Raw genomic sequence first — 24,983 nt, forward strand, 5'->3', positions numbered from 1 at the left:
ATACCCTATGCACATTACAAGTGCTTCATACCCTGTGTCCCTGTAGTTAGTGTTCAACAGTGCCTGAATAGTTTGTAGAACTCATTTGGTGTTATAGAGGAGGCTGAAAAACATTTATGGTTGATTTTGTAATATGAGGCAAAATCCTGGATAGAATTTTTCAGTTTATGTGTAGAGACTGCAGAAATTCCTTCAAAAAGCTGTAGAACATATGAACATATGAAGCTGCCTTATACTGAATCAGACCCTTGGTCCATCAAAGTCAGTATTGTCTACTCAGACTGGCAGCGGCTCTCCAGGGTCTCAAGCTGAGGTTTTTCACACCTATTTGCCTGGACCCTTTTTAGTTGGAGATGCCGGGAATTGAACCTGGGACCTTCTGCTTACCAAGCAGATGCTCTACCACTGAGCCACCACCCCTCCCCTAGAGAAAATAGCAAAACTTCCTGAACAAATGAATTAGACTGTGATTGAAGTGCTTAAAGGAAACCTTTTCAATGCATTTCTGTCAGAATGAAGGGATAACTGTATAAGCCTCCCAATCCATCCCGTTAATAAGAACAATTAGGAAGTAGTAATCAAATCAAATGATTAAGGATAACTACAGGGCTAAGAAATGTACTGAGAGTTGTCGTTTAAAGAAAATAAAATAAATGTACTGAGAGTCTGTACTAGGGTGTGCATTTGGCATATACCAAGCCAAATAATGCCTTATCAGTATTATTCTGGTATTTATTAAGATGAATCAGATTCTCTAATTCCCAAATAGGGAGACTCAAATAAAAAACAAATTCCCAAATAAAAGCCAAATTCTTGAATAAAAGCGACCCCCCAGATTCCCGAAAAGGGAGTTTAGAATAAAAGTCATTTTTTTTGGCCTTTATTCAGGCACAGCTTGGAGAAGCTGAGTTGCACCATGGCGGCACAACTCAGAAAGTAAACTCAGGCATTTAAAGGGACCGCATGCTTTTTACTCTACTGGAAACAATGGAGGATGGGGGCTCCATCTTTGGGGGCCCATATAATTGGACCCCCCCGGTCCAGTATTTTTAAAACTTTGGGGGGGGGGGTTGAGGAGAGGCACCAGGAGCTATTCTGCAAAATTGGTGGCTCTCTCTCAAATATCAGCCTTCCTCAGAGCCCCAAAAACTCATGGATTGTTTTTGCACACCTGTAGTCTGCACCCACATCATTAACTGTAAGGCAGCAAGACTGACTCAGCAAATATTCACATTACAAAGCAAGACAACATTGCTAGTGACTTTTAAAAAGAGTATCACCTAAAAATTCAGGGGGGTTACAATTTTTCCCAACGTTGGCATTTCTACGACATCAGAAATGAAAGAATATACTCTTGACAACTGTGTAGGCAACATGGGAATTTTGCAGCAACGTACTCTAATCAAAAGAACCTGATGTTAGTTTTCCAAAGGCTAAGTCAACTCAGAAGATCTAAATGAACAAATGTAGGACCTGGAAAAGAAGCAGCCCAGGCTCAACTCTATGCAGATTCTTTATGGCTACATGTTCAAGAGTATAGATTGTGGTTTAGACATTTTCCACAGGTGAAAGATTTGGGGTGGGGGGTGTGATTTCTGCCAATTTCTTTGCTCCTGCAGCAGACCACCAACTTCCTCTTCAATGCTGTGCTTGGGGGCCCCTGACCTTCAAGAGCTCTATTTCGGGGTCCATTTTGTACTACTATGAGAAGGGGGTTGCATACTGATGCTACCTCAGGAGACAGGGTGTAGCACTGTATTTGGAATTTTAAGGGGGCGGGGGAGATTTGTATTTCCTAGTCAAGGTTTCATTGTTCTTCACATCACACTATCCTATACATAAAATTTAGGCACTGAAATGGACCCTTATTGGGAAAAATAATGATTACCTATATGGAGCCAAGTTTCAGGTGTGGGAACTGATAACAACTTGCTTATTGTATTAGCAACTGTTGAATTAAATGATTCAAAACTAAGGTGGGTGGCAATGCTGGCAAACTGTAATTTAAGCACCTTTTATTATATAGGAAAAATAATATAAATGTAGATACCTTTTTTCAGTGTTCTATAATGTATGACAAAAATGTGATATCCTCTTGTATGGTGTTTCCCAATAGCAGGGTCGCGACCCGGCACTGGGCCACGGAGCCCTCAACGCTGGACTGCGGAGCCTCCCCTCGCCGCCCCCGCCTTTCCCTTCATTGCGCGTCCCCCGCCTGCGGCGTTGCACTCCTCTGCACCTCCTTCTCCCTCCCTTCCCCACCACAGGCAGGTCAGTTTCATCTTGTGTAAAGCCCCCCGCCCCGCCCTTCGGCCCGATCGCTAGGAAATTGGCGTGGAGCTCATTCCACGCTGGGTCAAGCCAGTGGTAGCTCAAACAGACCGTGGCTGAAAAGGGCATGTGGCTCCTCCCTCATCGGCACTTCCCATCCAGGAAGTACCAGAGAGGAAAGAGCCATGCGCCCTTTTCAACCGTTTAGTTTTCTGCTGTGTGGTCCTTGTGTTTTTTCTTAATGTTTTATTTTTAAAATTGCATTGTAAAATCCCACTATTCTGCTATCTTTCCTAAACAAAATATTGCAGGAGTTTTAGGCTTGTTTGTACATCATTTCCTGTGTCCTGGCGCCACCCTCAAAGTCTCCTGGCTCCACCCTCAAATTTTAGTGGGCCATGAAGGAGAAGTGTAAAAATAACCAGGCCATGGAGGGGAAAAGTTTGGGAAACCCTGCTCTAGTATATGCTGAGGTATATCCTACCTCTATATTGAGTTGACTTTTGGATTTCAGCAGTTCTATGGGAACAGCGCAAGAAACAGACTGCGACTTCAAGGTGATATTTTCACAACTCTTGTTTCCAACCCTTAGGAGTTCACCTTTAACAGCTTCTGAGTCAATATTATTTCCCTAAGTAAAAAAAATAAAAGAGAAATAATTATAAAAACAAACATGACCAAAACCATGAAAGTCTGAACAAATTAGGTTTATCTTTTCTTCACTAAGAAACAACCACAGGTGAATGGGAGCTTGCAGAGGGAGCTGAACAATTTAATCGGAAGTTGAAGATTTAGTCCTCTGCTTTGCATCTCACAGGGATTCATGGCAAATGTATACATACATGTATGGTTTATTTATTTAAAAATTAGCCAAAAGCAACACAATGGTGGTTTGAGCTTGCTTGGGGCACTAAGGCATCTTCACATAGCTTGGACAACTCTTTATCATCTTGTCATCTTGATACTGTTATCATCTTCAAGGTACTAAAATAGTAGCACTCTTAAGCTGAGTTGTATTTCAGATTTAAATACTGATCTTATGCTGCACCAAATGGCTGTGGTCAGGTGAGCACTTTGATCTGATGTCGTTACTGTTCCCTTGCAGATTTAAAGTGCATGATCAGACAGTGACATCTGCCTCCCATTCCTTAGTCGCTGGCACCCAGTTCCGACCCACCTTCAAACTGGAGTTATTTGACATCAGGGAAAGTCTGGCCATTATGGATGTCAACACTTTCACTCTGCATTTTTGTATGCCTGAACTCCCCTGTTGTGAACTAAACCCAGTTCACTGTTGTGAACTAAAACCAGTTGGGAAGTGTGAACCTTCACATATGTTTCCGCCCCACCCCCTTTTTGATCAGGTAGCAATGTGCACATAAGCATATTGTCATGACTGGGTCATTAATCACTGCTTGTGTGTTTCTGCACCCAGCACTGTATCAGCAGCACTCAGGAGAGTCGTTTTTGAGCAACAATGCCCCCTCTCCAAACCCCTCCTGTTTCTTGGGATTGGAAAGTCATAGAAATAGTCTCTAGTTGGGCTCCTATACTGGCAAGCAGCCCTACTCCAAATCCCACCTTTCCCCATACAAACTGTGTTAGCAGAAAAAGAGATGCTGTTTGAGAGCATCCCATGAGTGACCCAAGAGTAAATGTACTGAAGTCAACGGGGCTATTCTCATGTAAATCTCCACCCCTCCATGTATACCAAGAAAGAGTCAACGCAAAGGAGGCTGAGAAGGGCTGTGGTACTTGGCAGAGGGATTGCAGAACTATCAAAAAGGACAAACAGAAAAAGGATGCCACTGGACCACCAATTCCATGGTTACTGCAAATCAACAATCTGAATGGTCAACCATGGAGTGAGTTGATGGTGAGACGTGTTAAGGGTGGCAAGTTTGGACAAACCTCTCTGGAACAACACTGGATAAAATAGAGGTGTGGCCAGATCATCAGACCACAGTCATACTCTGACCACAACCATCCCAAATCAAAAGTTTTATAGAGTGTTTTTCAAATATGGCAACCATTGAACCCTGCCCCACAGACCCATGGAAATAACAGTTTATTTAAGTAAATTCTCAGAGTTGTTCGCATTTCCAAATAGCTCTCTATCCTTTTTATATTAGCAGCTAATGGAGACATTTGGACTGGCACAATACCTATAGACTGCATTGGCTCTAAGCTCTACTAGATGCTATCTTAAGCTCAAAATTTCTCTACAGGACAAAATAAGCAACAGTGTGAATAGGGACAGTGGACAGAAGATGAATAACTAGTGTCCCACAGACAGAGTTTGAGACAGTTACTTGAGCTGAGCCCTAAGATATACAAACTAGTTCCATCTGCAGTGTGGAAAGAGGACATAAGACAAATTTTAAATTTTAAGATAGAGCATTTTTAGCTTTCAGCCTCCAGAGAGTGATTACAAAATCAACATTACCTTTTCCAGCAAAGATGCTGACTTTTGGCATCCTATTTTTGGCTGGCCTAGACAGCTAGACAACAATTTCTTATACTTCATAACCTCTTTGCTGGCAAAAGTATGACGCTTGTCAGAACAGCAGAAGCAGCAACACAAGTCAGTAGAAATCCATTACAATAGCTTTGATCTACTATGAATGGATTTAAGGTAAATCACAAATTTTGGCAAGGGCAGAGTTTTGTCATGAGGGATTTTGAGACTGAGACTAAAACTGACTCTTTGCTTTCTGTCATTGAAAAAAGAATCTTTGATGGCTTATCCTGAGAGACAAGATCTTGTCTAAGGTGGCAGAGAAAATTGGGGGATTTGTGGGGGAGAGGAACTAGTCCGTTTCTCAGAGTGAGATAAAAATTACTCTGCAAACAGCTATTTGCTGGGAAAAAAATGTACCACATTAGCTTAGTTTTATTGAAAAACCAAGTGATAAAGGCTCTTCACTCTCCTGAAACTAATTAAGGAAACAGATAAAAGAATTTTGGTTTTGTAAGAACTGCTTGTTCACTGAACCAAGTGGCCATTTAATTTCATGCTGTGCTTGCTTAATTATCGGATGACAAAAATACAATCACAAGGCACGTAAACTTCTCTCTCTGTTTTGTGTGTTTGGCAGGACTGAAAGCACAATCCTCAAAATCGGGGCCACAGTGATCTTTTGACTGAAGTTAACACAAGTTCTCAAAAGCAAAGTTATAGTTTGTGTGGCCCTCTCACTTAATTTATGCAGTAGGACATTGACTGAGATCCTATCACAAAAGTTATTTTCAGGTGTTCATATGCTGCCACAGTTATGCTGGAACAGAGGTACCAGATGAGGCCTGAGGAGAGATGGATTCATATTCACAGGGCTTTTTTTGAAGCAGGAACTCCTTTGCATATTATGCTTCACCCCCCTGATGTAGCCAATTCTTCTGGAGCTTACAGCAGGCTCTTTATTAAGAGCACTGTAAGCTCTTGGAGGATTGGGTACATCAGGGGTGTGCGGCCTAATATTCAAAGGAGTTCCTGCTACAAAAAAAGCCCTGCATATTTATCTCCGAAGTCACACTTTCTAAGTTATGGAACCACAGTTGGACGGGACATCCAGGGTCATCTAGTCCAACCCCCTGCACAATGCAGGAAAATCACAAGTCCCTCTCGCTTCCCTCCTTCTCATGATGTGCCTAAGTTCACAGGATCAGCATTAAATAACTCATTGGACACGGTGGTTGTAAGAATAAAATAGAAAATGCATACCACCCTGAACTCCACAAAGGAAAGATAGATCCCTACTGAACACCAATCCCTATTAATTCTTAATACCCCTTTATTCCTGATACAGTTCACATTCTGAAGAGAGGGAAATATATATTTACCATAACACCGCTTACCTTAATTACTATATTATGGTTTCCTTTAGAAATCACCACTGGTATTTCAGAAAATGTAAAGCTGGGGTCATTCACATAATCAAAATTAAAACGTGATGAGTTGACACCATCAAAAATGAAAAACACTTTTGTTGCAAAAGGCAGTGTCAGATTATAGGGTTTTAGTGAAGGAGTTGTGCAGCAAATTATCTCAGAATTGGAGCGATGGCTACATGCCTGTAATGTGAAAAGAAAACGCAAAATAAGAAAATGCACTTCTGGTATTTTATACTCATGTCTTTCATTACTAATTGTTGTCTATCTGATCTACACTGCAATCCCATCCAGAGTAACTCCAGTTTCCAGTTACTCTTTTAAAATCAGTGGCTGGAGTAACTCTGCACAGGAATGCACTGGTAATAACCTAGATGTCATTAGTTAGGGCAGTTTAATTAAGATAAGGGTTACATTAAGCAAGAAGGTAATTAAACATTTAATGTGAAAGTTTGCTTTTGGACTTCAATGGCTTTAAAAGGAACATTTTAGTTTCTATTTGATGTCTGTAACATGACATCAGCAACACAAAATATCAATCACAGAAATTCATATGCATATTAAAAATTCAACAGTGAATTCCATGGGAATATGCTGTTCTCTTTCTTATACAGTACCAGTGTGACATTCAGCCACTTTCTTCAAGTTAGTTTAAAGGCATTCCTGGTCTGTATTCAGACATCATGAACAAACAGAGATTTGTCCCTGACAGATCAGGAAAAAAGTTCCACCATTCTCTTTTGTCCCTCCACTCACGCAGCACAAATTAATCAAGCTCAAGTTTGCAACAATATTTGAGTGAGCAGGTTACCCTGCAACTGAATTCCAGAATCGGGGAGGAGGACGGTTTTATTTATCCAAGTGCCCACATTAAGCCATAACAGCAAACTGGAGCCTGTTTCAAGACTTCCCAAATCAATCAAGCTCTGTATAAAAGACGAAAGAACTGAAAGGAACAAGGCACATTAGCAGAGCAGCTGGTAGTATTCATGCTCACATTCCATTTGACTCTGATATCCAAATGCAGTCATGGTGTGCACGGAAGTGTGTAGTAGAACAGTTAACAATTAATGGTGTCTTTTAAACTTTTTCCTGATAAGATTAGAGTGTACAATACCCTCACAAGTCTTTGCGCATGCAGAGCATGCTGAAACACAGGACGATTCTCACACTGGTTCTACTAGAGCAGTGGTCTCCAACCTTTTTGCCCCAGGGACCAGCCCCAGAGCTGGCCCGCTGACCACGGCCCCAAGGCCAACAGGGTAGGGGCACCCAATTCTGCCTCCCCGCCCCCCGCCCCATTTCCCTCCTCCCTCCTTCGCCCCCCCCCCCGTGCAGCTTCGCCTCCTCCCCCCCCCCCCATTTTCACCATTTTAAGGCCGGGGAAGGGGCCGTGAAGCTCCTCCCAGGCCAACTCCCCCTGCCAATCAGCTGATCAGAAAGGAAAACGGCTGCATTGGTGGCGAGTGACGCTGCCCTTGCCTCCTTTCCACTTGGGGAAGAGGGAAGGAGGCACTTCCCACTTGGGGAAGAGGCAAGGACAGCATCCCTCACTGCTGCTGCTGCAGTTTTCCCGGTTGATCAGCTGATCAGCAGGGGGGGGGTTGGCCTTCTCTGGCCATAAAATGGTGAAAACAGGTGGAGGAGGCATCGTGGGGGGCAGGGAGAAGAGGCTGCACACTCCATTTCAAACAGGCCATGGCCTGGTACCAGTCCCCGGCCTGGTGGTTGGGGACCTCTGTACTAGAGGTTGTTTCACTAATGACATAACTAAAAACTTGACCTTAAACCCAAAGTCTTGTATACATGTCCAATTCTATTTGAGCATCTGTATTGAAGACTTCCCTTCTTTGCTTCCAATAGAATAAACAGTTCTGAGCATGAAAAAGATTGTACACGGAAATGCAAGGGTCCCAAGGAAGTAAATGGAACAGGTCGCACACACAAGAAAGACATTAACTCATTAGAGTTTCTGCACCTGTAAGAACTTGCTCAGCTGCTCTGCTTGCAAACTAGGAACCCTTTTTAAGTTTAAAAATCTGTTAGAAGAGATTTCATGCAGATTCTATAAAATCAGTCTAGTTACACTTCTTTCTCTGATGTCTCATTCTTAAAGAGGGGGTTAACTTAATGAATGATTTATGTGACAATCTTTAAACGGCTGTTAGTTACCGAGTCATGCTGGTAACTAGATCTCACTCCCCTCCCTGCAGGCCAAACACTGGTGGTGCATGTTACAGAACTGGGTGGGACAGAGAACAGTTAAGAGTTTATTCCCAGTTTATATAAAATTATACATTGCAAATGGATGTGGTTTTATTTTGCTTTTAAAAAACTTTCCCATTCACCTAGCAGACAAGAGAGCCTATAACCAAGTTTGCAAGAAAGGCAAAAAATGCATATGAAACACAGAATATATAGATTTTGCAGCACTGCTTCCCCTTTTGTCACCAAGATAGACATTTCTAACATGCATATGTGACAGAACCACAATTTTCAGTAAAGGACCTGACCTCCACCTTTATTTAACTTCATTTGTACATCTCACAAATTAATTTGAGATTATTAGTGCGCATGCCTCTGGGAAGTTCTGCTCCACTTTTCTTTTTATCTGACAGAACAGCATTGAGGGAACAGTACAGGACCGAGGACTGTGGGTTTCTATTCAGACCGGAGCAAACAGGGAAATAAGCCAGCAGTGTAATTTAGATAATACAATGGAGGAAACATTCCTAGTTGCTGCCAAGAACACTATGGGCACCTCAAACTCAAAACTGGCAGCAGGAAGGAATTTTTCTTTCATTGTCCTAAATAAATTATTGCAGAGTTACTGTATCATACATTCAAAGGAGGGTGAGAAAGTAAACTCTCTTGTGTATAAATTACTGGAAGGCACAGGAGAACCATAAATACACCATATTAGGCAGTCTACAACTATATGCTGTCCTACAGAAATGACGCAAGTTGGTAACTAATTACGCTTATTTTTCACAACTATAAGGGCCATTTGCTCTTGCCATCATGTTAAATAATAATAATAAAAAAACCCACACCAGCCGGGTCCCAAATTCAAAAGCAAGACTTGTGGGTAGAAAAGGTGTGTGACAAAAGACATCTACGGGATAATTGTCAGAACAGGAGGAAACAATTATCTCTCCTCTCAAGAACCTCCAAAATGGTCTCACGCCTCAGTGATATTCAGAAAATGCTGGGATGGGGTCACATCTACATACGGAAAAAGATGAGGTGGTGCTGAAGCGATAAAATGGATTGTGTCATTTCAGAATAAAGGAAGGGAATACAACAGCTGGATGCTTACCTATGTTAACAAGCCTTCCCGGAATACAGAGCTAAGCACATCAGGGATAACACTGGTAGCTTAGCTCAGGAAAGCAACAAAACATGATCCACCAGTCACAGATTAACCTTGTAGAGCTCCAACTGACCACCTCATTCCCCTGCATTGGAAGACCAAGCCTGTTTTACATGCCACTAAACAACCTGTTGGTACAGAAGGAAATACTGGAACCTCTGTTGGGCCCATTTTTAATTGAACTGTTGTGAGTGATTGCCATTCAGAACACCATACACTAAACAAATTAAACAGGAAACTACACTACTGTCAAAGTATACTCCATAGTTTGTTACAGACTATGCAACAAGCATTTTCTTTGGACCATATATTCCAGACAGAAGTCCAGAGAAAGCCAGACAAGCAAAGAATTTATGAATGTTTTGCATCCTACGTATAACAGAAATATGTAAGACACAGGCTAAACTAGAGAGAGCTAGTGCAATGTAGCAGTTACAGCATTAGAGTAGGACTTAGAAAATTATATGCAATCTGATCCAAAGTTGAGTAACTATTCACAGGACTGCTCTGTCCAACTCAAATCTCTATTCAGCCCTGATGCTCACTGGGTGAATCTCTTCCCATCACACGCTCTCTGTCTAACCTTACAGGGTTGTTGTGAGGATAAAACAGAGGAGAGGAGAACCATGTATACCATATGTTGAGCCTTTGACTGATGCTTGTAAGTGTTGCCACATTTGCTGCAGCACTCAAGCAATTATTTCATTATTCACTAATATCTCCCTTTAAATGCCTTTCTAGAGCAGGAGTGGGGAACCTTTTTTCTGCCAAGGGCCATTTGGATATTTATAACATCATTTGCAGGCCATACAAAATTATTAACTTAAAAAACAGAGCTCCGCTGAGGGAGAATGATTCAGGCCGGCAAAATTAATGCAAATAATTGTTTTTCTATTTGAAGTCATGTGGGGAGAGCCTAATTCAGCACACACACAGACACACACCTCAGCCCACCACCCTAGGCAAATGCCTACGTTCAGGCATATTAGTTCACATCCCCTAACATTAGAATATTAGGTCGCACACTCATTAGCATATTAGGCCACACCATCTGGGATAATATGTGCAAACTGAACTGGTGGTAGCTGGCTCCCACCTCTCCCTCCCTCCCTTCTTGTGGAAAGTGCAGCTGCTCTCAGCAGACCTTTAAAGGCACCCATATATCCCAGCAGCAGTCCTTCACAATGCCCACCACTCAGGCTCCAGAGAGGAAGAGAGGGAGGGAAAGAAAAATGGGTGGAAGAAAGGAAAATGAAATGGAAGGAAGGAAGAAAGAAAGAGTAATAAAGGAAAATAAAGAAATGGGGAGAAGAGAAAGAAAGGAAAATAAAGAAATGGGGGGAAGAAAGGAGAATAAAGGGAAATGAAGAAATAAAAATATAGGGGGATAAAGGAAAATAAAGAAAGGGAGGAAGAAAGAGAAATAAAGAAAGGGGGAAAGGGGGAATTAAAGGAAACAAAGAAATGGGGGGGGGATAGAAAGGGAAATTAAAAAATGAAGGGGGGAACTTACCTGAACTGTGACAGTGACTTTTCCAAGCCCTGCAGTGATCCTGGCCAGCAAGCCAGCCAGGCCCCAGGAAGGCCATAGCGTGGTTGGGCCCCATGATCCCTGTCAGCCACCCGGGCCCTGGGGAGGCTGCTGCACAATGCAGCTGGGCCACATGATCCTCGCCAGCCAGCCAGGCCCCAGGGAGGCTACCACATAGCTCGGCTCGACTCAGCCCAGCAATCCCCGAGGGCCAGACCAAGTGATCTCAAGGGCCATAAACAGCCCTCGGGCCTGATGTTCCCCACCCCTGTTCTAGAGGAATCTATATTGTAAGAGGTTATACACATACACCCATGTGCACTTTTGGTATATAAAAAAAAATCTCAAGAAATCATTATACTTATGTGATTCGTGTAAATCCATTGCACAGCTTATCTACTGAAGAGTACCAATGTCCTTTAAATTAATAATAGTGGCATTCATAACCTAGTTTGTGGGCATCTATTGGAATAGGGTTTATAGCTCTTTACTTTATCAGGGAAGTCTCTGAAAAGGATGCTTTCAGAGAATGATAAAAAATCTAATAACATCCTTTAGAAGTGATGCAATGTGACTGATTGGGAAGGTCAAGAGAAATTGCATTTGTAGTGCCCTTATTGTAATGTCACATAAGTTGCCATTTTTGCTTCAAACATTGGTTTTAGTAACTGAAAACAAAGAGAGACTTTTTATAAAAAACAAGATAGATAGCCTATAAGAGGAGGGGAGAGACATAATTCAATCAAGCTAAATTAAGATGCTGGCTTTTAAATTTGGCTTTAAAAGGCATTTATTATGAAAGCTTCCAGCTGCCGTCGATCACTTGTTAACAATGCAAATAGGAACAGTTTCCAAGAAGTGAAGTACTGCTGACATCTTGTGTAGCATGTAAGCAGCTCTGAAGAATACAATCTTTTTCAATAAAATAATGTCATTTACAACAAGAAGGCAGATGTATGCCTGCTCAACACTAATTGTGACCTATGAGGCAATGAATGCAAACATAACCCATCAGGGGTCTAACCTGATTTTTCTCTAACTTGTTCAGCAACAGGATAAATGTGGAAGAAGCTCTGTGTGCTTTAGGGCATCACCTAAGAGCTGACCTAGATAAAGCAAGGGGGTAAAAGGCTGGCATGTTATAGAATCTGGGCCACTGGGAAAACCCAGAGGATAAGTGGCCTTTGACACAGAATCTAAGATGCTAATGCTTTATGGTGCTGAATGGCAGGATGGGGGAGAGATCAATATCAGGCATTTGGAAATAAAACAGAATACAGAAAGGAAGAATGGCTTGCCTAGGAAGACACACATAAGCAACTGGAAGACTTTTATGCAAAAAAAATTCACATTTACATTTAAAGCGCTTTTGAGCTTCTCTCTTCTGTCGGTGCACACATGTGAAAGATACAGTAGTTTTAAATACACTTCTATCAGGTCTTTAAAATTACCCGATCACATGTAGGAAAGTAGATGACAATAACAGCTGAACTTTGCTGTTTTCTTTCTATGCGTACGTGATGCACTTTATCTTAAATGCATTTTTAGTCACCTTCCCACCATTTTTCTCCCATGCAGAGTTGTGCATATTTGGGATGGGCTATTTTAATATTAATCCTGTTATTCTCCCAATCCAGTATTTGTTCTAAAATATTTAAATATCTGTAAGATAGCTTGGAATAAATAATAAACAACAATAAAAGAGCAGCAAAACTAACAAAATTGCAAATAAAAATAATATACAACAGTACCAGATTAGAAAACAGGGAAAATGTAATACCAGGGAAAGGCTTCTAAAACAATACGATATAGACTTCCAGGCTACGTCGCTTTGCTATCAGGCGGATTCGTGAGCTCTCCTGCTTGCGACCCTCCTGAATCAAGCAGGGAAAGGGGTGCCATGGATGTGACACCCCCAAAGAGACCCTGGGGGGGGGGGGTCTTTTAGGCATGGGGCTTTTACAGCAGAACAGGGGCGCAATGGCAGTTACTCCTGTTCCTTCTGTGTGCCCTGAAGCTCTCCCCATCGTGATCGCCATTACAGCAGCAAGAGATGAACGCTCGATCGCTTGCTTTTCTTTTCTTCAATAAGCTTTTGCTCTATCACCCCTCTATCTCAAGCATGACAACTCTACAATGCAAGTAAGTCGGCTTTCAATTACCAAGGGCTAATGGGTCGTTTTTACATTTTAATGACCTGGCAGTTCAAAGGAAGGGAAAGAAATCTTTATCTCTGATTTCCCTGTGAATGAGGTTGTGGAAAGCTAAAGAACATCTCTAAGTACTGGAAACAATTTGAATTAATCGGAATATGGACACTTAAATTCACCCAGATCATAATTGGATATTTGTTAAAGAGCCTATTATTTGACTGCAATACGGTCAGGACAAAATGAGATACTTGTTAGAGGGATTTCTCCTTGTTGTCTGATTTGAAATTTATACGCTAACATCTAAAACTCCAGTTGGAGGAGACTGGGAAGGACGGGCTTTCTGAAACTCTGAGCTACTTTTCAATCTGGATTAATGGACTGAGTTTGCTGACAGAGAAAAATGGCTTTGCTAAGCGAAATTTTTTTATAAAAAAAGATATTTTAAGCAGTTTGAAATCTCTGAGGCAAGATCTTGGTTTATTGGCAGACTTGGCTAAGAAGCAAATGGGAGCTTTTTTGCTGAAAGCTAGCGAAATCTCAAATCTACATGAGCAGAGTGCTAAAGAGAACCCAGTGACGTCTGTGGAATTGAAATGGGAGACTGACCTGTTGGGAAACCAACAAAAGAAAATCAAAATGGAATCCTATGGCATAGTTAAAAAAGACGACCGGAAATGGAGACTGACTCAAGCTAGGTTAAGAGGAACAAAGGCTGTGGAATTTTTCTCACTCTCTTAGAGAAGGATGACTGCATTAAGAAGTAAGAAGATGCATTTTAACCAGAAAATCATGATGTGGAAATCTTTCAGAAAGAAGAGCCTCCTGAACTAGACTTTTCTCAGTGGATAGCTGGACATGGACTTTGTAAGAAAATCTGATATGTGAAATTAGAAGGTTAAGTGAGATTTCTTTTTCCTTTTTTTGTTTGTTTTTGGGATATAATAAGTTGTCTTGTTTAAAACAATACGGATTTAAAAGTTAAAGAACTAAAAAGTCTTTGAAAAGAATTTTATGTAAAAATAGTTAACTTAGATTAGCTTTTAAGAAGGCAGATAGTGTAATTTCTTGATAAATTGTTGAACTTGTTTTTAATAGATAATGATATTAGTTTTTATGTTTGTTATTGATATGGGTAATTCTACAAGTTAATCTATAATTGTTAAGAAGGTAGATATTGTAATTATTTTGCTAATTAGTAGATCTTCTAATATGCTTGTTTGAAGAAACTGTCTATAAAAAGATAGATAAACTATTGTGCTCTATTTCTAATTTGTCAAGGATAAAGATATTGGTCATAGACCATGTTAAGGAGAAAGAAGGTGCATAGTAGTTATAAATCAGGAGATAGATTTCTTTTTAGTAAGAAGGGTTTCCTGAAATGTTCTTATCTTGGTGGGTAGTTGGGTATGGAACTCTCAATAAGAACAGGCAAGTGATTTTTATTTTTGGGTCATAATATGTTGTTTTTCCTAGCCCAATAGGGATATAACAGGCGGACTAATTGTTAAAAAGGCAGACAGCACAGATGTTATGTAAACTGGTAGATTTGTTGTTAGTATGCCTCCCAGGAGAAACTGTTCATATTGAGATAGATAAAATACTATGTTGTATTTTTTTAAGCTTCTTAAGGATAAAGATATGAATTTTTTGTGTCTATGTTAATGAGGATAGCGTTAAACTAACAAAGTCTGTGTTTTTAACATGGTTAAGCCAAAGCAGCTAGTTCTGTGCTGAGACTGCTCTGATTTGTCTATTCTTATATGTGTTGAAGAAGAACTGTTAATACCTTAGTAAAAAATGTTTTATAATGGAAGATAAAGATGGTAAAATATATGGAGAATTCTATACTTGCAGGTAGAATGAATTGGATATTTTATTTGGAAGTAGATTTAAAATTGATATATTTGTATTTTTCTTCCCCCCGCCTCCGTTTTTCCCATTCTGCATATGCCCTCCCCCCCTCTTTTTCTGTATCTATGCTTATGCTTCTTTCTTTTGTAGTTAAAACCAATAAAAAATTATAAAATTAAAACAATATGATATAAAAACATAGCTGGGAAAAAACACAAATAACTGGAAGAGTAAAAATTCCTTTATCTGGCACCTAAAAGTTTTCATACGTCGAACCAAATCTCTGTAGGGAGTTCCAGCCGTTAAACTACCCACCCCTGGTTTCTGACACTTACCTGCTGCTGAAAGAGCAAAATTTGAGTCCCGTGAACCTTTAAGATTAACAAAGTTTAATTCTATAAGCTTTTGTTTGCAAGTCAGGCCTTGGGCCTCCAACTCTGTTCACAGGCCCTACCCCTCCCAACTGACCAGTTGCTCCTTGCCCCCATTTAGAGCCAGGGCCTGACCACGGCTACCCACAAGCCATTGCTGGGAAGCCAGGGAAGGACCCGCCTCCCCTCTCTTACTCCCAAGCCCCCGGGCCACAAAATCAGCCCTGGGTGAGTCCAGTGCCATCACATGCATGCCGTAGGGGCAAGGGAGGGAGCGAAGATGCAAGGATGATAGAGCACAGACACCTTGCTGGAAGGAAATAGGCCAGAGCTTTTATTGAATACAATTGCATGGGGAGCTCTGAGCCTGGATTCAGCATTGGGCTATTCACCTGCCAGCCAATGACACAACTCTCACCCTAGTGTGCCTGTCGGGGGAAACCATGCAGAATGGCAAGTTCAGGGATTTTACTTGGGCATGAGTCTCTGCACAGTTCCTTTGTCACCTGAAGGCTAGAGCCAGATGACAGCTCCTGAAGTGGGCTCGTTGCTGGATGATCTAACCCCAAGAACTCTTATGGGGGTTCACAGACCAAGGGAGGCAAGCACGCAGGCAGGTTCCCCCCAAAACCAGATCCTGTTCTATGTCCAAACTGCCAAAAGAGATGGGCCAACACCCATCTCCTACCAAAGCTCCTACAATTGCACCCCAAAAAGCAGGCCATCACAGATGCTCTGAAGTCAAACATCCACTCTAAGAGGCGTACATGATCTGCCTTACAGAGAGCTGCCTGTCTGAATGAAATATCTTGGATGATGGGCCTACTGAGTGCCTCCACAAGCTGCCCAGCAGCTTTGCTCACTTATCAATGTGTCACGTCCATCTTGTCAGGGAAGGTGGCCCTGCAACATGTGCACCATTTCTAGCAGCTCAGACCAGAAGAGCCGCATATCTGGAAGGCGAGGTCTTATAAACCACCTCAGAATTCATGGCCCACATCAGTTCCGCACCAGTCCTGTTAGCAAGATTTTTCTCCCCCAGATGGATGACCAGAGTGTCCAGAGGGGTGTGCTAGATGATATGATGAATGACTATTGACACAAAGTCTTCCCAGTGCACACCTCTGTGCCTTATCCAGGAAATTGTGAACTACATCTCTAGACCTAAGGCATGCTCTCAACCAGATGCAGCTGCATAGATCCCCACCCAATGTATGGCACTGTGTTCTAGGAACCAGGCTGAAATGCATCTGCCTACAGGGACTGAAGACCCATTGCTGTCATTTCCATGTCCAAGAATGCCTTCTTGGCCTTGCAACAGAAAAGAGTAAGAGTCTCTTTTAAAGACTAACAAAATTTCTGATAGGGTATGAGCTTTTGAAGTCACTGCTCACTTCTTCAGATTCAGCTAGAATTCTCATGACTCTTATTATTTTCCTTCTATCTTCTACTGCTATGACAGACTAACATGGCTACCCATCTTGATATGTCTTCTTGGCCTTGCATTACTGGCTGTACTTCCTCTTGGCTGAGGCCTGCATATGGTGCGCTGCTGGGTCTGCTGGGGGAAAGGGCCCTATTCCTGCCAACTGGACGTAGCTGTCAGGCTGGGCATGCCGACACCCATCTGGCAGAGGACACAAGGCCAGCTCGAGGCTTTGGTACTAGATACAGACGGAGGCTACCTCAAAAACACATTGACCCAAAAGGGGAAAGTAGTGCAGAGGCCCAGAGGTATAGCTGCTGTGGAGCTCCTCCAAAGTTCCAAGGGCACCTTGTGATGCACAGGTTGCACCATGCTAAACAAAATGCTGCATCGCTTCTACCCTACGTGCACTATGACCGAGAGCAGCCAATGAAATGGCAGCCCATGTGGATGAATCCAGCTCAGACAGCTGGGGGAGGGGTGTGTGTGCAGCATTAGTTCCCGCTACTGCACTTCCTACACAAAAAATGCTCCCATCTCAAGAAAGCTACGAAGCTGGAACAGTTCAGAGGAGAGGGTGGGGAAAAGGCCAGTGGTTTTGGCTCTGGAGTGGTTAGGCTGCCACTCCACATAGAGTTGATCTCAGCTCAGCCAGAAGAAAGTGGGGGGGGGGGGAAATAGTGATTTTAGCTCTCTCCTTTGTTGCTGAAAGTGCCAAAAAAGCTTGCAGCCTCCGTGGGAAAGCCACTTGCCACTGCTGCAGAAAATCACCTGAAGCTGCACAGATCAGCAATCTTCCTCTGAAGCCAGAGCAGACTGAGAAGCCTACTCTCCAGCAATGCACCCTTAAGTCTTTTGTGAACACTTTGGTCTCCAAGTCCACTTGGAAGTCCCACCTCCCCAACAGATCAGTCTCTGATTGGCCCCCATTTGGAACCAGGGCCTGACTGCCACTGCCTGCAAGCTGCCACTGGGGAAGGACCCTCCTTCCCTCTCTTAGGCCCAAGCCCCCAGGCCACAAAAGTAGCACCACGTAAGTCTGGGGCTGTCACTTAGGGTGATACCAGATAGATGTTTAAAGCTGCCTGGGGGATGGGAGGCAGACGGACCAAAAAAGCATGTCCACACATGCACATCTGCCTCCCGTCCTGCCCCCGCCCCCAGCTTGCTGGGAGCCAGCTCAAAAAGGCACCACTTTCAAAGTGGTCCCTTTTAGCTGGGGCACCTCTGGGGCACCTCCTGGCTGTCTGGAAAGCTGGGAGGCACCCGGAGAGCCGTGGACGAGACACGAGAGTGTTCCAGACATTCCCTGGGTGCCCACGGCCTGCTCTTTTCTGACCACCATCCGGAACCTCCGGGGCGCTCCATTTTTGGCCGGCTCTCTTTGGAACGGCTTGAAGCCAATTCAAACTGGCCGTCTGGTATCACCCTTAGTGTCTCTTAAGTCACCGCTAAAACTCCTAGCTGCCTTATCAGATTGTTTCTTTCTCATGACTACAGGCATTTGACTTTTCCTTTGCTATCCATTACGCCGTTTCATGTAGATGTTAAAGAGGATATGAGACAAGATGCAATCTTGCAGAACCCCAAAGGCCAAGAGGCTAAGCAGCAATCCCCCAGCATCACCTTCTGAAATCTACCCACCAGGTAGGACTGGAACCATCACAGAACAGTGCCTTCCAATCCAGTTCTGATAGGTGGCGCAGAAGTATACCATGATCAATGGCATTGAAAGATGCTGAGAAGTCCAGGTGAATCAACAGAGTCGTATTTGCTCTGTCTTCTGGTGTCACTCATCTGCTAGGGCAGCCAAGGCTGTTTCAGCCCAATAACCAGGCCAGAAACCAGATTGTAAGGGATCTAGGGAGTAGGTGATCCTTCAGGTAAGAAGTAGGTGGTCCTTTCTAATCCAATGAAACATCTTGGATGCCACATTCTGCACCAAAAGATGTTTCAAAACCATTTTCAAGGGCAGCCACACATACAACATACTGCAGTAATCTAGCCTAGATAGTTCTGGAGCTTCTAGTAACAACTGGCTATGCACTGCACCCCAACAATAGTTTTGTAGAAGATTACAGCATGATATTTAAATAAGGCAATTGTCTGAAACAGAAAAATATACATTAAAAATTAACACTAAGTCCAAAAAGGGCAAGTAGTTTGCCTGAAGGTGCAAGGCCAACAGCAGAATCAATTGTGAAATCTGCCTCAATGTCCAGTGAGTTTCAAAGCAAGAAGAAACTGAAGAGTTCTGTTTGGAAGTCCACCCGTTAGTATTTATGCTAGGGACTCACCACAGTAAAGTTCCTGTGTAGTTTAGGGACTGTTACAACCATCTTGGCAGAGAAGGCTGAATTCAGGTTGATCCCATGAGCTGTAATTGTGCTTCCACCACTGATTAAAAGTGAGACAAAATGAAAATGAAATAATTGAATACCAATTCAGAATACCAATCGGTATTTGGATTTTCACTTTTAACAAATATTTAGGGTGTTTAGGGCTGCCAAATATCCAGAGCGAAAAAAATATATGCTTTTATAGAAGCTTAATGTTTTATTACCTGCCATTTACTAAGTGATATAACTTACCTCAATGCCATTTCAGGCTTCACCTTCCAGTTTCCGCACATTAAGCTTCTATAGAAGGGACAGAATATGTTTCTTCGGGTCTCTTTGGACATTATCAGTTAAAACTGCTTTATAGAAGAAATTAACACACCCATATACACACACAGTGATTATGGCATTTGGACTCTTCCTTATTTGTTGTATTAAAATGTTATATTAATGCTGTATTAATGCTATATTAAATGATGCAATATTAAAATATATGCTATATTATGTCATATTAAAAATCTATATTAAAAATATTTTACAATATTTTCACTCAAACATTTTTATTCCTTTAGTACAGGGTTTGTGTTAAGAGGACCAGTGTCAAAAATGTTGGCTTGGTTCATAGTGACTGATCTCAATCATAACACAGACCCTACCCCAAAACTGCACCTCCAAAAGTTCCTTCAGTTCAAAACTGAAAAAAATTAAACAAGGAACTTCAAATATCAGTATAATGAACTGTCGAGGACAATTATTCAAATACCCTCTCTCACACATACTACAGGTGTGGGGAATCACACCACAGAGTAGCAATGGAGGATGTAGGCAAAAAGAAACCAAGGCAGTTACATTCTAGAATTGTCAACAAAATCCCCTTCACCTTTGGAAGGCATTACCTTCTCAGGCTATAAAAAAAATTCACATGGCAAACTTCTTTTGACAGATTTCAGCAGTGCCTTTCTTCCCTCATTCATTACTATTCCTATATCAATGGAAACTGTCACTCACCTAAGAAAGGATTTGGCTGGATAAATTCTATACACAGCAGGGTTTTCTCTGTACATAAAATGACCCGCAGAACGGAAGACTGTATCAATTTTCACTTTAACAAGATACTCTGACTGGTCTCCTTGTTTAGGGGTGTTACACTCTATGGCGCTGTCAGACGTTCTGCACAAGGAAAAGCCAATGAATAAGAATAATGCTTGCTTGCAATCACCATAAAAATACATACAACACATTTCCTAAATGACACCATGACTTTATAAGAAAATCCAGTGATACAATCATCCACAGAAGTGTATAGATGGGTCTTACATTATATAAGACTCCAATACTATGTTCATGCTTTGGGAGGGTTAAATTTTTCATTGTTTGAAATGAAAGCAAGATTTGCTCTGTTGTAAGATAATGCTTCCAAACAATTAAAACCTGGCTCTGAATTAATCAGGGATGTTGGTCAGAAAAAATATGGTCTTCTTTTAACTAGGCCTCCTATTCTAATAGCTTTGGAGAGCCAGTTTGGTGTAGTGGTTAAGTGTGTGGACTCTTATATGGGAGAACCGGGTTTGATTCCCCACTCCTCCACTTGCACCTGCTAGCATGGCCTTGGGTCAGTCATAGCTCTGGCAGAGGTTGTCCTTGAAAGGGCAGTTGCTGTAAGAGCCCTCTCCAGCCCCACCCACCTCACAGGGTGTCTGTTGTGGGGGAGGAAGGTAAAGGAGATTGTGAGCCACTCTGAGACTCTTCGAAGTGGAGGGCGGGATATAAATCCAATATCTTCTTCTTCTTTGCCAATGTACTCTGGCTGTACTCATATAGGAAAACCAGCATTAACCTGCTGAAGATGGTGGTGATATTTTTATATATACCTGAGAAAAACATACTTCTGAGAACTTTCATCATTTTAAGATGGTTTTCTGGCCTTCCTCTAGCCTGACAGTTATTTCAGGGCTTGTGCTTTTATAGCTTTTTCATTATGTTCTTTTTAACCTTTCTTATTTAATAGGTTTGTGGTGCTGCTGTACTTCGTGAATTGCCTCAAGCAGGCATCTGACAGCAGAAAATGTTCTAAATTAGAGAATTTGACCTCTGTATTGTTATAACAATTTCCACTGCAGATGACAAGGTGGGATTTATACATTTATTTAAATATGGTTAGGTAGAATTTATTAATACAAAGATTCAAGCAACCTTTTTAAACTGTTACAAAGCAAAAGTTAATTATGGGAACACCCAGTGCTTTACAAATAGTATCCTTATCTAGGGCAATTACAATAATTTATCAATAAGCTGAATCATGGAAAACAAATATTATCTGAAGTCATTTAAGTAAATACCTTGTCTGTTTATTTATTTAAAGTTTAGCTATTAATATCCCACCGTATCTCAAGGAAGCTAAGCAAGCAATAACAAGTTGCAAATGCGTAAAAACAATTAATTGGCAAGATAAAAGTGACACAAGACAAAAATAAATTAAGCCATCATGTATCTTAATAAATGTAAAAGCATTCTCTGATAAACTATACCTTGTTATGTTACACTGCTTTTCACCAACGAAAACCTCTTGAGAATTCCCACTGTTTAGGTATTCCCCAGTTAACGTCAGCAATGTCCCACCAAATTTTGGGCCGTAGCTGGGTGAGATACTTCTTATTGTAGGATCCTGCAAAATAAAAACAACCTGATTTGTTCTTTTTTTAATGGTTACGAAGTTGTATTAGATAGGGATGTGCACAAACTGTATTTTTGTGGTTCAGTTCATGGCTTAACCACGGACCAAACCACAATCCAATCTGTGGTTCAGAAACTAAACTGGTTTGTATAGGTTTGTGAGACATTTAAACTTTAAACCCCTGCTTTCTGTTCCCCGTGAAAGTGGCAGGGAACAGAAAGCACTGGTTTAAACCATTTAAACCCTCTGGTTTGAGCCATTTAACCCTCCAGTTTTGATCCCTGCTGTTTTGAAGTGGTGTGGGAGCAAAACCAGACAGTTAAATACGGGGGTATTGATTTAATTTCAACCCATTGGTTCTGGTCCTACTTCTAGGGCCACAGAAAACAATTCCACACCATCCATTATATGACAGCCCTTCAAGTACTTGAAGATGGTGACTCTATCACCTCTCAGCCACCTCCTCTCCAGGCTAAACATGCTCAGCTCCTTCAGCCTTTCTTCATAGGACTTGGTCTCCAGACCCCTCACATCTTCATTGCCCTCCTCTGCACCTGTTCCAGCTTTTCTATATCCTTCTTAAAACGTGGAGCCAAAAACTGAACACAATACTCCAGGTGAGGTCTTACCAGAGCAGAATAAAGCGATACCATCACTTCACATGAACTGGACACTATACTTCTGTTGATACAGCCCAAAATTGCATTTGCCTTTTTAGCCACCACATCACACTGTTGACTCATGTTCAGCGTATTATCCACTACGACCCCTAGATCCTTTTCACACATACTACTGCTATGAAAAGTCTCCCCCATCCTATAACCATGCATTGGATTTTTCCTACCTAAATGCAGAACTTTCCATTTATCCCTGTTAAAATTCATTTTACTGGGTTTAGCCCAGTTTTCCAGCCTGTCAAGGTCATCCTTTATCCCAGGGGTGGCCAACGGTAGCTCTCCAGATGTTTTTTGCCTACAACTCCCATCAGCCCCAGCCAGCATGGCCAATGGTTGGGGCTGATGGGAGTTGTAGGCAAAAACATCTGGAGAGCCACCATTGGCCACCCCTGCTGTATCCTGTTTCTGCCTTCTACTGTATTTGCAATCCCTCCCAATTAAGCATCATCGGCAAATTTAATAAGCATTCCCTCTATTCCTTCATCCAAATCATTTATAAAGATGTTGAACAAAACAGGTCCCAGGACAGATCTTTGAGGCACTCCACTTGTCACTCCTCTCCAAGAGGATGAGGAACCATTTATAAACACGCTTTGGGTGCCATCTGTCAACCAGTTACAGATCCACCTAACAGTAACAGGATCCAAACCACATTTTACCAGCTTGTCAACAAGGATAGTATGTGGAACCTTATAGCTTTACTGAAATCAAGATAAACGATGTCTACAGCATTCCCCTGATCCAGCAAAGCAGTCATTTTCTCAAAAAATGAGATCAGGTTAGTCTGACATGACTTGTTCTTGAGAAACCCATGCTGGCTCTTAGTAATCACAGCCATCCTTTCTAAACGTTCCAGGTTCTAAACTTGTTCTAAAACTTTTCCAGGTATAGACGTCAAGCTGAAGGGTCAGTAGTTACCTGGATCTTCCTTTTTCCCCTTCTTGAAGATGGGGACAATATTCACCCACCTCCAATCTTCCAGCACCTCTCCTGTTCTCCAAGAATTCTCAAAAATAATAGCCAGAGGCTCAGAAATTACATCCACAAGCTCTTTTAGAACCCTTGGATGCAGTTCATCTGGCCCTGAGGACTTACTTTCATTTAAAGAAACTAGGTGTTTATGTACTACCTCTATGCTGATCCTAGGTTGGAACTTCATATCCTCATTATATGTTGTTTTTGCCGTGTTGAGCACCGTTTTCCTCAGAAGAGAAGTCTGAGGAAAAGTAGGATTTGAGCAGTTCTGCTCTCTGTCATTGCCTGTTACAATTTCACTTTCCTGCCCTCGTGATGGGCCTACCATGTCCTTGCTCTTTTTCTTACTCTGAACATAAGAAAAGAACCCCTTTTTGTTTTTTTTAGCACCTTTAGCCAGCCTAAGCTCATACTGAGCTTTAACTTTCCTAACTTTTTCTCTACAAGCATTGGTGATTTGTTTATATTCATCCTTGGTTATAAAGCCCTTCTTCCAATTCCTAAAGGAGTCTTTTTTATTTCTCAAGTCTTTAGAGAGCTGTTTATGCAGCCAACTGGGCTTCTTTAGGGTTTTTCCATTTTTTCTTCTCATAGGAATAATCTGTGATTGTGCTTTGAATATTTCGCTTTTAAGAAACTCCCACCCCTCTTGAACCCCCTTCTTCCTAAGTATTTCTGACCATGGGATTTTACCCAGCATAGTTCTAAGTTTGTCAAAGTTTGTCTTTCTGAAGTCCAACCTATAAGTCTGACTACGTATAGCTTTCCCCTTCCCTATGTAAAGGTTTCCCTTCTTGCAGATCTGTTCCTCTCAAGAGCGGTTTTTGTTAAAGCGCTCTCAGCTCCACCTGTCTCACAGGGTGTCTGTTGTGTGGAGGAGAAGGGAAAAGAGATTGTAAGCCTCTCTGAGACTCCTTTAGGTAGTGAAGGGTGGGGTACAAATCCAATCTCCTCCTCCTATGCTGGACAGGAAGAGCCACCGCCTGCAGAAAGGAGTGGTGAAATAACTCCTGGAAGTCACTTCATACCTTCCTTTCTGATGGCTGTGGAGAGCTGCAGCTAGCAGAAAGGAATGGGGGAAATGCTCCATGGGTGGCATTCACTACCTCCTTTCTGCTACATGCAGCTTTCCTCAGCCTGAACCTGGCTGGTGGGGAGGCTTCTCTCTGAGGACTCAGCTGTATTGGGCTCCCTTGTGCAGCCCCATTAAATGGCGCTGCACAAGAGAGCCAAAACTAGGCTGACGGGGAGGCTTCTTCGTGCAGGCTGAGCTCTATTGGGCTCCCTTGCACAGCCCCTTTAAACAGGAAGTGGTGGGGAGCTCCTAGATGTTCAGCTGTTTCCCTGTGAAAGTGGCAGGGAACCAGAAGCAGGGGTTTAAATGAACCGTCTCTTCATGAACTGTCAGAAGCAACCACAAATTGCTCCAAAATTTGTGTAAGTTCACAGTTTTT

At 42.1% G+C, this 24,983-nt stretch overlaps 1 protein-coding gene across 2 annotated transcripts in view; it reads right to left on the reverse strand.

Annotated features, from left to right (window-relative positions):
* MET (MET proto-oncogene, receptor tyrosine kinase) overlaps nucleotides 1-24,983 on the reverse strand; it is a 172,632-nt gene that overhangs the window by 30,847 nt on the left and 116,802 nt on the right. For both annotated transcript variants that reach the window (XM_060244858.1, XM_060244856.1), the window contains 5 exons: nucleotides 21,732-21,868; nucleotides 20,212-20,373; nucleotides 19,162-19,261; nucleotides 6,127-6,342; nucleotides 2,756-2,902 (listed from right to left, as the gene is read on the reverse strand). In XM_060244858.1, the coding sequence (XP_060100841.1) occupies nucleotides 2,756-2,902; nucleotides 6,127-6,342; nucleotides 19,162-19,261; nucleotides 20,212-20,373; nucleotides 21,732-21,868 (762 nt within the window). The remainder of the gene's footprint in view (nucleotides 1-2,755; nucleotides 2,903-6,126; nucleotides 6,343-19,161; nucleotides 19,262-20,211; nucleotides 20,374-21,731; nucleotides 21,869-24,983) is intronic.

This window comes from Heteronotia binoei, chromosome 8, assembly GCF_032191835.1.
Source record: "Heteronotia binoei isolate CCM8104 ecotype False Entrance Well chromosome 8, APGP_CSIRO_Hbin_v1, whole genome shotgun sequence".
Lineage (NCBI taxonomy): Eukaryota > Metazoa > Chordata > Lepidosauria > Squamata > Gekkonidae > Heteronotia > Heteronotia binoei.